Below are 13,765 nucleotides of genomic sequence, written 5' to 3'. Positions count from 1 at the left end.
ACGCGGGCTCTCTAGTTGAGGCACGTGGGCTCAGTAGTTGTGGCGCGTGGGCTTAGTTGCCCCATGGCACGTGGGATCTTAGTTCCTGACCAGGGATCAAACCCGCATCTCCTGCATTGGAAGGCGATTCCTTACCACTGGACCACCAGAGAAGTCCCGTAAACATTCACAGTATCAACTCTAATTTCCCTTTCTGCTTTCTACCCCTGATATACATGTTTAGACCGATATTTCATCAAATTGAAGATTGTAAAACACTCATTGCATGTGCCATTAAGAAAGAAAAAATTAAAACTATGATAAAATGCTTTCTTATCATTTAGAACTTTTTTACTTATTAGAAGAGTTCTTTTCACAGATATCTTTTAGACAGATATTTTTACTTATACATAACTCTTGTGCATACATAGTCTTTGGGACTATGCCATAGTCTTTGGGATTTTTTTTTGAAATCTCACTTGCCAAGGTTACCAGTGACCTTCACATTGGCAAAACCAGTGGGTAATTTTTGTTTTTCCTTGACCTCTCAGCAGCATCCAACACTAGTGACCTCCGTTTTGAAAGTTTCTCCTTCAGCATCCTTGAAATTGCTTCTTAGGATCCCTCTGAGAATTCTGTTCTTCTCTTTAACCCAGAAATGTCAGTGATCCTCAGCCCAGAGCCCTTCTCACTTTATGCACTCACCCTGAGTGACCTCTCAGGGCTGCCTCTCCAACCCAGATCTTGCTGCTGACCTGCAGGTTTTTATATTCACATTTCGTGCAGTCATCACCACTTGGATGTTCCACAGGTACCTCTTCAAACAACACATTCAGAATAAAACTCTTCATCTTTTCTATGGCCACCTCCCATAAAACAAAAACAAAAAGTCTGTGTTGGAAGTGACAACATTAGTCCCCCAATACCCAAGCGAGAAACCCAAGGTTCCTCCCTCTTACTCTCTCCTCCTCCTTTTCTGTGAATTCTTTCTCACTATCTAATCAGTGCCCTTCTCTTTGTTAATTACTGCCACCTTCCTGGTTTAGGGTCTCACCACTTCTTGCATGGATTCTTAAAGCCTTCTAATTGATTTCCATGCCTCCACTCAGCTACTAGAGTGGTCTTCCTCAAACATAAACCTCATCATGTTACTTCCCAGCCTAAATGTCTTGTTTCTCTTCACATAGTTTTCCAAATAAAGTTCAGACTGCTTAGGTTAGCACACAAGACAGTCTGTGGTCCAGTTCCTACTGCTCTCTGGTTTCCTCCCCTCTTGCATGTCTGTACACTCCCTCCAGTGAAATCAGCTGGAACTATCATAGTTCTGAACTCACTGTGCCATGTTAGGCCTCTGAGCCTTCACATGTATGTCTCCCTCTGCCTAGAGTATTCTTCCTTTCCTTTTTGTCTAACTAATTCTCATTAATCCCTCAAAACTAGGTATATACATCCCTTATTTGGGGAAACCTTTCCTGACTCTTAGATCTGATTTAAATACTCTCTTTCAAAATGGACAAAGGGCGTGAAGAAAGGCTTTGTGAATGAACAACACAAAATGCCTACTAGGTAAATAAAAAGATGTTCAGGCTCAGATTAAAACAATGTAGTTCATTTATTCACCTATCAAATTGGCAAAGATTTAAAGAGTGGTATCACTCAAGGAGAACGTGGGGAGATGGGTCCACTCCTACACTGACATTGGAAGTATAAATTTGCCATTTTTCTGGAGGGCAGAAAACGGATGTATATATCTATTTATCTAAGAACCATTAAAAAGTATATGCATACACATACACCCCTTTTGACTCAGCATTCTCCTCCTTGCAATATTTCCTAAGAAAATAACTTTTTTTGGTAAAACATATTTTCACAAGAAAAATTTCAGGATGTTCATTCATAAAAATATTAACAGTGGTTATTTCTAAATGGTAATATGAGTAATTAAAGTGTTTTTCTAACTTTTCTGAGAACTTGTATTAATTGTGAGTGCAAAACAGGGGAAACAGAAGCCCCACCCTAGTGCTCCTGATACCCTGTTGTGCTTGCCTCCCTTGTTGCCCTCATTAAACAGTGAGTGTGCTGAGGGCTATCACCATGAATTATTCAGTATCATCCCACCAGCACCTGGCTCAGAGTAGAAAATGCTGGATGAGTGAGTTATACCAGTAACAGCTAACAGTTATTGAGCATTTCCTGTGTCTTGGGCATTGTTCTAAGCATTTGACATATTAACCTCATCCTCATGAGATGGGTACTATTATTATCTCTGTTTTGCAGGTGACAAAAGTTAACCAACTTCTGTAAGGCCACACAGCTGTAAGCGGCAGGGTTGGGATTCAAACCCATGCAGACTGGCTTTTACTAGTGACACAAGATAGCATCGTGGTTCTGAGTTAGATTGTATCTCTGATTGAGAATAGTTGGATTAGATTCCATGTCTAGGATTCCAGCCAGACAATTGGGCATCAGCTGAATCGTGGTCTAAATAAAAAGGCAGAATTTGACACCCACAGATCTGAACCAAATACCAGGGAAGTAATCTTCATTTCTTTGGCCTTTTAAAAAAAAAAACTCAAATCATTTTAGACTGTAAACTTCTCATTGAAATTGGTATCACCCCTTGGGATTTAGCTTTGTTATATGTTCCCTGTCTCTGCTATTCATGTCCCTTCAAAACTTAAAGACCTAAATTTTTAATTAGTTCATTAACTCTTCTTCCCACCACTTCTCTTTCTCAGTAAGATTACTTATGAGAAGTTCATCAAATTTTATTTTTAAAACCTATCAATCTTCATTTTTGCCATATCTTCTCTTTTTTTCTTCATATTTTCTTCTAAAGTCTCAGAATTTCTGAAAGCTGCATTCCTATTATCTGGAACTATACTGAATAATATGATGGCCACTAGCCATATGTGGCTTTCTAAGTTAAAATTAATCAAAATTAATTTGAATAGGCAAAAGATTTAAACAGTGCTTCTCCAGGGAGATACGGGGCTGGTCAGTAAGCACAGGAAAAGATGTTCAACATCATTAGCCATGTAGATGTAGGTTAAAGCCCCAATGAGATAACACTACACACTATTAGAAAGGCTAAAATAGAAAATACTGACAATCACAAATGTTGAAGAGGATGTGGAATCAACCATATCTCTCATACATTACTGGTGGGAATGTAAAATGGTATAGCCACTCTGGTAAACAGTTTGGCAGTTTCTTACAAAAATACACTTAACGTTCAACCCAACAATCAGACTTGTAAATAACCTGTGGTTAATTACCATAGAGAAATGAAAAACATGTTCACACAAAAACCTGCACACTAATACTCACAGCAGCTTTATTTGTAATAACCAAAACTGCAAACAACATAAATATCCTTTAATAGGTGAATGGGCAGACAAGCTGTGGTATATCCATACAATAAACTCAGCAATAAAAAGGAATGAACTGTTGATAAATGCAGTAAAGTGAATGACTCTCAAAATCATTGTGTTCAGTGAGAGAAGCCAATCTCAAAAGCTTACACACTGTGTGATGCCACACATAAAACATTCTTGAAATGACAAAATCATAATGATGGAGAACAGATCAGTGGTCTGTTGACTGTATGACTACAAAAGGGTAGTATGAGGGGTTTTGAGGGACGATGGGGTAGTTATGTATCCTGATTGTGGTGGTACTTACTATAAAAGGAAGGGGAGAAGGAAAGAAAAGGAAGAAGTGATTCATGTAAAACTGATGATATCCAAATAAGCTCTGTTAATAGTCAATTTCCTGGTTTTGGTCACTGTGCTGTGGTGATATAGGATGTTACCATTCGAGGAAACTGGGGGAAGGGTACACAGGAACTCTCTATATTATTTTTGTAACTTCTATGTGAGTCTACAACAATTTCAAAATTAAGATTTTTAAAGTTACAATTAAGTGCTTCGGTTACACCAGCCACGTTTTAAGTACTCAGCAGTCCCATGTGGCTAATGACAGCCATATCAGTGCAGATATGGAATGTTTCCATCAATGCAGAAAGTTTTATTAGACAGCACTGGTCTAAAAGCATACATCTGACTCTGGCCAGTGTTCTCTCCTCCTTGACTATTTCAGATTCTGATATCACATGAATACTTTCTTGTATTTTCTGTCATGTTACTTTATCAACTTGTTGTTTTGCTTATTTTCAAACCTAGAGAAATACTTCTCTTTAGTTCCTCAAATTTCATGTCAATTTAGGAATTTATTTGACATGGGTTTTAATAGGTATCTGGATATTTAAATTTTCTAACAGTTCTGCATTTTGCTTCTGGACCAGTTTTATCACCTGTATTAAGATATAGTCCTGGGACTTCCCTGGCAGTCCAGTGGTTAGGACTCCGTGCTTCCACTGCCGGGGGCATGGGTTTGGTCCCTGGTCAGGGAACTAAGATCCCGCATGCTGCACGGTGCGGCCAAAAAAAAAAAAGATTAAAAAAAAAAAAGCTCTCATACAGTTATTCTAATATACTTTCTTGACAATATCCATTGTATTTTCCTTCTCTTTTATCCTTACCCAAAAGCTTTTTCAAAATCTTGGATTTCTGAAAAGGTGCATAGTTTTTTGTGTTTGGTGCTGTTTCTTCCCTGTCTTCTGGATGTACATCTTTTGAAAAGGTAATTCCTTCGATTGCCATGTTCTAGTCTTTTGTCCCATAACACTTATTCCTCTTTGGCACCTTTGTATTTTCACTTAAAAATTAATGGGTGCCCACTTTATTGTGGAACTTTACTATGGAACTTTATACTTGAGCTTCATCCACCCTGCAGGATACTTAGCTTTATAGTTTTATATGAGCCACCATCTGGGATTTGAAGGCAAGGCAATAGAGGATGAAACAACAGCTCAAGATCCATTCACATAGCAACAAAGTTGAGACACTGAAGGAAAGAAAAGAATGGGGTGACTCACCTGAAGAAAGCCACAAAGAAAGAAAAAGAAAGGAATATTGGAATTAAGATTTATATATTTGTGGAAGGAAAATCTGAATATTATAATGATGTCAGTGTTCCTTCAAAATAATTCATAAGTTTATTGCAATTATAATCAAATTCCTATAGGATTTTTCTTAAAACTTGACAATGCAGAAACTCATCTGGAAGACCATCAAAGAATATTTGAAGCGTAAAAAAGAATCATAATTAGAAATATGAGGGAAAAAAGCCAGGTAGTAAAACTTAATAAGACAACAGTAATTATGATAGTGTAGGCTTGGCATAAAAACAGAGTAATAATCATTGAATCTAAAGAGCCAGGAAATATACCCTAAACAGTATAAGAATTCAACAAAAAAAAGGGTTCTTCTTGAATTAATTGTATAAATTGTATCTGATTTCACTGTCTCTAATACATAAATAAACAAAGGATATGAATAGAAAATTTACCAAAGAAGAAATATAACAAATAAGGAAAATAAACAGAATTTTCTAGGATTGAAGAAATAAAAATGAAAACAATGAAGTTCTGTTTCTCATTATTAAATGGGTAAAGGTTTTTATCATTAAAATGCTGATGCAATTGATGGTACAGTTAAACTCATGTTCTCCTTCTCTGCTGTCATCATCTCCTTCCTATCGTGGCCTTACTGCACTTTTCTTGGTGCAGTAGTATTGCACATTCTATCATTCAACAAATCATATCAGCTCTACCTTTGAAATATATACAGCGTTTAAATGTCTCCAGTGTTCCTCTCCTGGTTCAAGCCCCCAGCCTTCTTGCCTGATTTATTGCTATAGCCCCTGACTTGTTTCTTCTTATCTTGCTCCTCTGCAATCTCCTCTGAACACAGAAGCCAAAATTACCAATTTAAAATGTAAGTCTGCCAGCAATCCCACTACTGGACATATACCCTGAGAAAACCATAATTCAAAAAGAGTCATGTACCACGGTGTTCATTGCAGCACTATTTACGATAGCCAGGACATGGAAGCAACCTAAGTGTCCATCGACAGATGAATGGATACAGAAAATGTGGTACATATATACAATGGAATATTACTCAGCCATAAAAAGAAATGAAATTGAGTTATTTATAGTGAGGTGGATGGACCTAGAGTCTGTCATACAGAGTGAAGTAAGTCAGAAAGAGAAAAACAAATACTGTATGCTAACACATATATATGGAATCTAAAAAAAAAAATGGTTCTGATGAACTTAGGGGCAGGACAGGAATAAAGATGCAGATGTAGAGAATGGACTTGACACAGGGATGGGGAAGGGTAAGCTGGGACGAAGTGAGAGAGTGGCATCAACATATATACACTACCGAATGTAAAATAATTAGCTAGTGGGAAGCAGCTGCCTAGCACAGGGAGATCAGCTCGGGGCTTTGTGACCACCTAGAGGGGTGGGATAGGGAGGGTGGGAGGGAGATGCAAGAGGGAGGGGGTATGGGGATATACGTATACATATAGCTGATTCCCTTTGTTATACAGTAGAAACTAACACAACGTTGTAAAGCAATTATACTCCAATAAAGATGTTACATAACTAACTAACTAAAAAAAAAAAAAAAAAAGTCAGTCTGATCATGTCATTTCTATGCTCAGTAGACATCAGTTGTATCCCAGCTCACTCAGAGTAAAGCCAAATTCATCATAATAGTCTACAGACCCTGCATGGTTTAGTCTCCCACCTTTCCTTTCTGACCTCGTCTCCCACACTGCCCCCCTTACTTTCCGTACTCTGGTCATGTTAGCCTCCTTTTCATTCTTGTAGTAAGTCAAGCATACTCACACCTCAGAGCCTTTTTACTTATGGTTATTCTGCCTGAGATGTTTTAGCCCAAAATACCTCCTCAACCTGCTCCCTCTCTTCTTTCAGATCTCTGTTCAGATGTCAGTGAGGTCTTCCCTGACTGCCCTTTGTAACACAGCACCCTCTCATCCTTTCTAAGCCCTTGCTCCACTTCATTTTTCTCTATTGCACATATCACCATCTAAGTTATATGTTTACTTATGTGTTGTTTTTCTTTTTCCAGCTAGATTCAGTTCAATAGGGACAGGGACTTTATTCACTGCTGTATCCCTAGCACTTAGCAAGTGCCTGGCACATAGTAGGCACTCAGTATTTATTGATTAAGTAGGAACATTGATTGAACCTTTCTGTTCTGTTTTTTAAATTTTTTTCTTTTATTCTTTTTTTTCTTTTTTTAATTAATTTTTTTATTGGAGTATAGTTGATTTACAATGTTGTGTTAGTCTCTGCTGTACAGCACAGTGAGTAAGTTATACATATTTTATGATAGTTTGTGTCCCTCCAACTGGCAGATATAACAATTAGAAACATATACGCATCTAACAACAGAATATCAAAATACAGAAAGCAAAACAAGTTAAGGGAGCAATAGAAAACTCAACAATAATATTTGGAGACTTCAATAGCCCCACTTTCAATAATGGATAGAACTACTAGGCAGAAGTTGATTGAACCTTTTTGGACAGCAACTTACAGCATGGTTTAAAAGCCTTTTTTTTTTTAAAGTAAGAGAATGTTAAATTCTATCCATTGATGACAAGAGAGAGAGGTCTGCATGTAGCAGGGTCTGAGAGGATGAGATCAAGAGCAGTAATAAAGGTTGTTTTTCTCTCTCTCTCTTAGAGAGTAAGAAAAGAGATGATGGTAGGTAATAATTTCCAAGTATAGAGGAAGTTGTACAATCAAGAACAAGCACTGTGTGTTGGCCGTCTTTAATAAACTCAAAATGGATCAAAGACCTGAACATAAGGCCGGACACTATAAAACTCTTAGAGGAAAACATAGGCAGAACACTCTTTGACATAAATCGCAGCAAGATCTTTTTTGACCCACCTCCTAGAGTAATAAAAATAAAAACAAAAATAAACAAATGGGACCTAATTAAACTTAAAAGCTTTTGCACAACAAAGGAAACCATAAACAAGACGAAAAACAACCCTCAGAATGGGAGAAAATATTTGGAAACGAAGCAGCTGACAAAGGATTAATCTCCAAAATATACAAACAGCTCATACAGCTCAATATCAAAAAAACACAACCCAATCACAAAATGGGCACAAGACCTAAATAGACATTTCACCAGAGAAGACATACAGATGGCCAACAAACAGATGAAATGCTCAACATCACTAATTATTAGAGAAATGCAAATCAAAACTACAATGAGGTGTCACCTCACACCAGTCAGAATGGCCATCATCAAAAAATCTACAAACAATAAATGCTGGAGAGGTTGTGGAGAAAAGGGAACCCACTTGCACAGTTGGTGGGAATGTAAATTGGTACAGCCACTATGGATAACAGTATGGAGAGTCCTCTAAAAACTAAAAATAGAGCTACCATATGATCCTGCAATCCCACTCCTGGGCATATATCGAGAGAAAACTATAATTCGAAAAGATACATGCACCCCAGTGTTTATTGCAGCACTGTTTACAATAGCCAAGACATGGAAGCAACCTAAATGTCCATCAGCAGAGGAATGGATAAAGAAGATGTGGTACATGTGTATAATGGAATATTACTCAGCCATAAAAAGGAACAAAATTGGGTCATTTGTAGAGACGTGGATGGACCTAGAGACTGTCATACAGAGTGAAGTAAGTTAGAGAAAAACAAATATCGTATATTAACGCATGTATGTGGAATCTAGAAAAATGGTATAGATGATTTTATTTGCAAAGCAGAAATAGAGACACATAGAGAACCAATGTATGGATACCAAGGGGGAAAGGAGGGGAGTGGGATGAATTGGGAGATTGGGATTGACATATATATACTATTGATACTATGTATAAAATAGATAACTAATGAGAACCTACTATATAGCTCAAGGAAGTCTACTCAGTGCTCTGTGGTGACCTAAACAGGAAGGAAATCCAGAAAAGAGGGGATATATATATACATTTAGCTGATTCACCTTGCTGTACAGTAGAAACTAACACAACATTGTAAAGCAACTATACTCCAATAAAAATTAAAAGGAAAAAAAAAGAAAACTAGGTTGATGGAAGCAAAATGTTGATGCAGGTCAGTAGCAGAAAATAAGGCTATAGGTGACGAATAGATGTTAAAAGTGTTGAAAATGAGTCAGAGGAGCTAGGCCTGCCATGATGCATGATAGAGTTCAGTAATGTGAATTCTTGAACTATGAGAGGTGAGAAAGCTCTCTAAATCCAAGCTAGTCAGTGTCATGTAAGATAGCAAGGAGGGTAGGATAAGAAATACCAATTGAGAGGCAGTTGTAACAAGGCAGAGCTGAGGTATTACTACTCTAGGTTAGTAAGGAGTGTATGAAGCAAAGGCATGAATCAAAGATAAGCCGTCCGTGATGTGGCAAAGAATGAGGTGATTAACTGCATATGGGATGCAAAGGGAGAGGAAATAAAAGGTTCTGTCAGTATTAGAGATCATATTCCCTTTTAATTATTTTCTTTTTTCATTATAGGTTTTCCTGTCATTCACAGAAAAATGGATCATTTAAACCTTTGGAGGACTCAGTTATCACAATACTTCTATACTACCAACTGAGATTCATGACAGTAAATTTATGACCATAAATGTCTGCATCATAGAAGTGCTGAAGAACTAAAAGAGAATATTCTTTAATCTTCTTAAAATTTATTCCTAAAAATAATCCTATAGTATCATGATATTACTAAATTAAACTAGAAGGCACAATTATTAAATTATTAGACTTGTTAATAAGAGCACACATGTGCAACGGCTACTGTATCCTGACAGTTACCAAACCTCAAATTTTGATGATTTCCCTTTGTGGGAAAGGTCATTATATTTACAAGAAACCACTGAACATTGTCATCAAATATATTTTCAGCTGAGTGTCATTTAGGAGAATTTACTTGAAACAAGTTCTAGAAAATTCCACGCCCCACCACTAAGTGGATTTGATATTATGGCAGCAGCTTACAGACTTGTGGTTAGTACTGTGAACCACTACAGCAGTGTGGTGATAGACCGGCGTTTTGAGCAAGCTGTACATTATTGCACTGGAACCTGCCACACCTTCACACATGGAGTTGACTGCATTGTGGTCCATCATAGTGTTTGTGCAGACCTCTTACACATCCCTGTGTCTCAGTTCAGAGATGCAGATCTGGACTCTCTGTTTCTACCCCATGAAAATGGGTTTTCCTCAGCTGAAGGTGACTATCCCCATCAGGCCCTCACAGGCATACCCAGGGTCAGGAAAGGATCTACATTTCAGAACACCTGTAACTTAAAGGACATTGCAGGAGAAGCAATCAGTTTTGCCAGTGGGAAAATAAAAGAATTTTCCCTTGAAAAACTCAAAAACTCTAACCACGTAGCTTACAGAAAGGGAAGGAAAGTTAAGTCTGACTCATTTAACAGGAGGTCAGTTGATTTTGACTTGCTCTGTGGCCATTATAACCATGATGGGAACTCCCCATCCTTTGGTTTACTCCGGAGTTCCTCAGTTGAGGAAAAATCTTTATCCCATAGAAACTCACTTGATATGAACCTGACTTCATTGCTTCTTCACAACTTCTCTGAAGAAGACCTGGTTACTCAGATTTTGGAAAAACATAAAATAGATAATTTTTCTTCTGCAACAGACATAAAGATGTGCTTAGATATCTTGCTAAAATGCTCTGAGGATTTGAAAAAATGCACAGACATCATAAAACAATGTATAAAGAAAAAGTCAGGGAGTAGCATCAATGAAGGAAATGGTAATGATGCAATTTCTAGCTCTGAAACTGTCTATATGAATGTAATGACCAGGTTAGCATCCTATCTCAAAAAGCTACCATTTGAATTCATGCAGTCTGGGAATAATGAGGCTATAGATTTAACAGAACTGGTCAGTAATATGCCTAGTTTACAACTGACTCCCTTCTCCCCAGTATTTGGCACTGAACAGCCCCCTAAGTATGAGGATGTTGTCCAGCTCTCAGCCCCTGACTCTGGACACTTTCAAACTATAGAATTGCAAGATGACAAGCACAGTTCTAGGAAAACAGACACTGTAAAATCCATTCCAAAGAACTCTACAAATTCCGTGTGTAATTTAGAGATAAGTGATCCCAGACCTCTAAAAAATGTCCAGCTTCAATCACAGTCATTAACCATGAACGCTTTAGAAAATGTTTCTTCTGGTAATCTAATGGAAACCCTTTATATTGAGGAAGAGTCAGATGGAAAGAAAGCATTAGATAAAGGACAGAGGACAGAAAATGGACCCAGTCAGGAGTTGTTAAAGGTAAATGAAGATAGAGCAGAATTATCAGATCGTGGTACTCATCTTAAAAAATGCCCTGCCTCAATGCAAAATGAAATTGGTAAGATATTTGAGAAACCAGTTGTTAATCTACCTGAGGAAGATCTTAAATCAAAAGTTCCTAAAGTTGAAGAGGGAAACCACAGAGATTTTATGAATCCTAACAGTCAGGAAGAGATAGATAAATTGTTAATGGATTTGGAATCTTTCTCACAGAAAATGGAGACCGCTCTAAGAGAGCCACTTGCCAAAGGTAAAAGCTCTGTCTCTCTAAATAGTCATAGTCAGTTGACTGGTCAGCTCCCTGTAGATCTTGAGCCTAAATCTAAAGTCTCTTCACCCACGGAAAAAGTCTCACCTTCCTGCCTAACAAGGATTATTGAAACCAACGGACACAAAATAGAGGAAGAGGATCGAGCCCTCTTACTGCGAATTCTAGAAAGCATTGAAGATTTTGCTCAAGAACTGGTTGAATGCAAATCAGGCAGAGGGAGCCTATCACAAGAAAAAGAGATGATGCAAATTCTACAAGAAACCTTGACAACTTCCTCGCAGGCCAGTTTATCAGTCTGTAGAAGTCCTGTTGGTGATAAAGCCAATGACACTACCTCAGTGGTTTTGATTCAGCAGACCCCAGAGGTGATCAAGGTAAGACCCGACAATCTTCAGTTCTGAGATGTCTCCAAAGAAATGTTCTAATGTTTGCAAAATTTATAAACAAAAACTTTTTTTATTACTCATTTTATGTTCTACTAAAGCTCCTGCCCTGCAGTAGGCACGGTCTCACTAAGTTCAGTGGAGAAAGCCAAAAAGCAAAGTCTTTAGAGTCAATCAGACTAGTTTTAGTTGCCTTCCCCACATCCTTTATCATCTTCCTAGCTCTGTGACCAAAGGAAAGTTACTTAGCCTTAATATTCTCATCTATATAATGGAAATAATAACGATCAAGATAACATATGTGAAGCACAAGCAAGGTGCCTTACACAAAGTAGGCATTTAATATTAGTTCTCACCCTCAGTCAACCAGTAGGCCACTTACTACTGAATGCTGTGTAGAGTGCAAGCCAGAGTAGAACTTAAAATCTAGTTGGGGAAACAAAGCTAACGTACCAGAAACAGTATGTGAACATGTAAGCATGTCTCTGAAAGTTTTGTAAGTGCAGTAGGTCTTCAAAGAAGGTAAAGACTAGAGGATGTGAGATTTCCTTCATCATGCAAGTGGGAATAAATATCCATCTACAGTCATAGGGTAGAAGTGTTTTCAAAAGGCTTTGAATCTACCCTGCCACTGATAGCACTGTTTTTGAATAATCCCAGAAAGGGAGTTATCTGCCCATTTGTAGGTATGTGTGTGTGTCGTAGCACAACAGGATTATTTTTGTTCATTTTACATGTCCAACGCAGTTGTTAAGAGGCTCTGCTCCACCTCACTCAGGGACCCAGGCTGATGGATGCTCCATGTTCCTACAGCTGCCCCATTGCCCCATCTGGAATATGTGGCCTGTGAGTTCACTGAGGAAGGCGAAGAAAGGGATGGAGCTTTTAACTGCCTTGTCCCACACGTGACACACTTCCCATCTGCTCACAATCCAGTGATTCCAACCTGAAGTCTAAGAATCATAGGGGAGCACATAGAATATTTGGTGAGCACTGTCTCTACCATATGAATATACCATACATGCCAACATGTATGAATTCAGACATGAAGCCAAGTCAACAAAGCAAGTTGTAAAATAATGATATGAATTATTTAGAGATATTTACATTTGTCCAAAAAGTATGAATAAATACATGGATACACCAAATACAATATTCAGAACAATGATTAATTCCTAGAGGAAGGAAGAGAGATGGAACTGAGGAAGGGCGCCCAGGGCCTCAGTAAAATTAGTAATGTTCTATTTCATAATCTGGTGATGGATCGTAAGTATTTTGTCATATTATTTTATGCCATGTTGTATATCTTTAATGTAGTAAATTTGAAAAACAAATGGATATTAGAGATGGCATAAATATGGCCAAGTTAAAAAACAAGTTATTATTTTAGCTTTAATGTTTTCATTGGAACAGGAAAAAATGCATATTGTGATCAGATGAATAAATTTTACCTCGTATTTGTTTTGTGGCTGTTGTTCTCCTGTGCACATTTTTAGTTACCAGTGACACTAAAGTTTAAAACAATACCTACTTAAGGTTATTAAATAATTTAGGTCTAAAGATCCTCAAGTGTTCACTGAGCATTTCTGTGAAATCTCTTTGTGAGCCTCCTCATTCATTGATTCACAGATGGTAATATCTATAGTTAACGTGGGTCAGTGCTGGTGGGAGGAACTATGGAAATTAATTATAAAAATAAGAAAAAAATCCTTTCATGTACACAGGCAATACTGATGTGCTTAATATTTTATAAAGAAAAGAAAATGCCTATATAGCAACCTCAAAATGGTAATAACAGAAGATCTAACAGTTTTTGTGATCTGAGCCATGCCAAGATATTTAGATGTATTATCTCACTATTT

General features: G+C 37.6%; 1 protein-coding gene across 3 annotated transcripts in view; it reads left to right on the top strand.

The window, feature by feature from the left end:
- PPP2R3A (protein phosphatase 2 regulatory subunit B''alpha) overlaps positions 1-13,765 on the top strand; it is a 206,310-nt gene that overhangs the window by 40,247 nt on the left and 152,298 nt on the right. For 2 of the 3 annotated variants that reach the window (XM_082393422.1, XM_082393423.1), the window contains one exon: positions 9,432-11,894. The exons of the other annotated variant lie outside the window; for it this stretch is intronic. In XM_082393422.1, the coding sequence (XP_082249548.1) occupies positions 9,900-11,894 (1,995 nt within the window). In that variant the 5' untranslated portion in view covers positions 9,432-9,899. The remainder of the gene's footprint in view (positions 1-9,431; positions 11,895-13,765) is intronic. 3 annotated transcript variants of the gene reach the window in all.

This window comes from Balaenoptera borealis (genome assembly GCF_965194805.1).
Source record: "Balaenoptera borealis genome assembly, chromosome: 5".
Taxonomy (NCBI): domain Eukaryota; kingdom Metazoa; phylum Chordata; class Mammalia; order Artiodactyla; family Balaenopteridae; genus Balaenoptera; species Balaenoptera borealis.
Note: the sequence above shows the minus strand (reverse complement) of the source record. Positions and strands in the feature narration are given on the sequence as shown.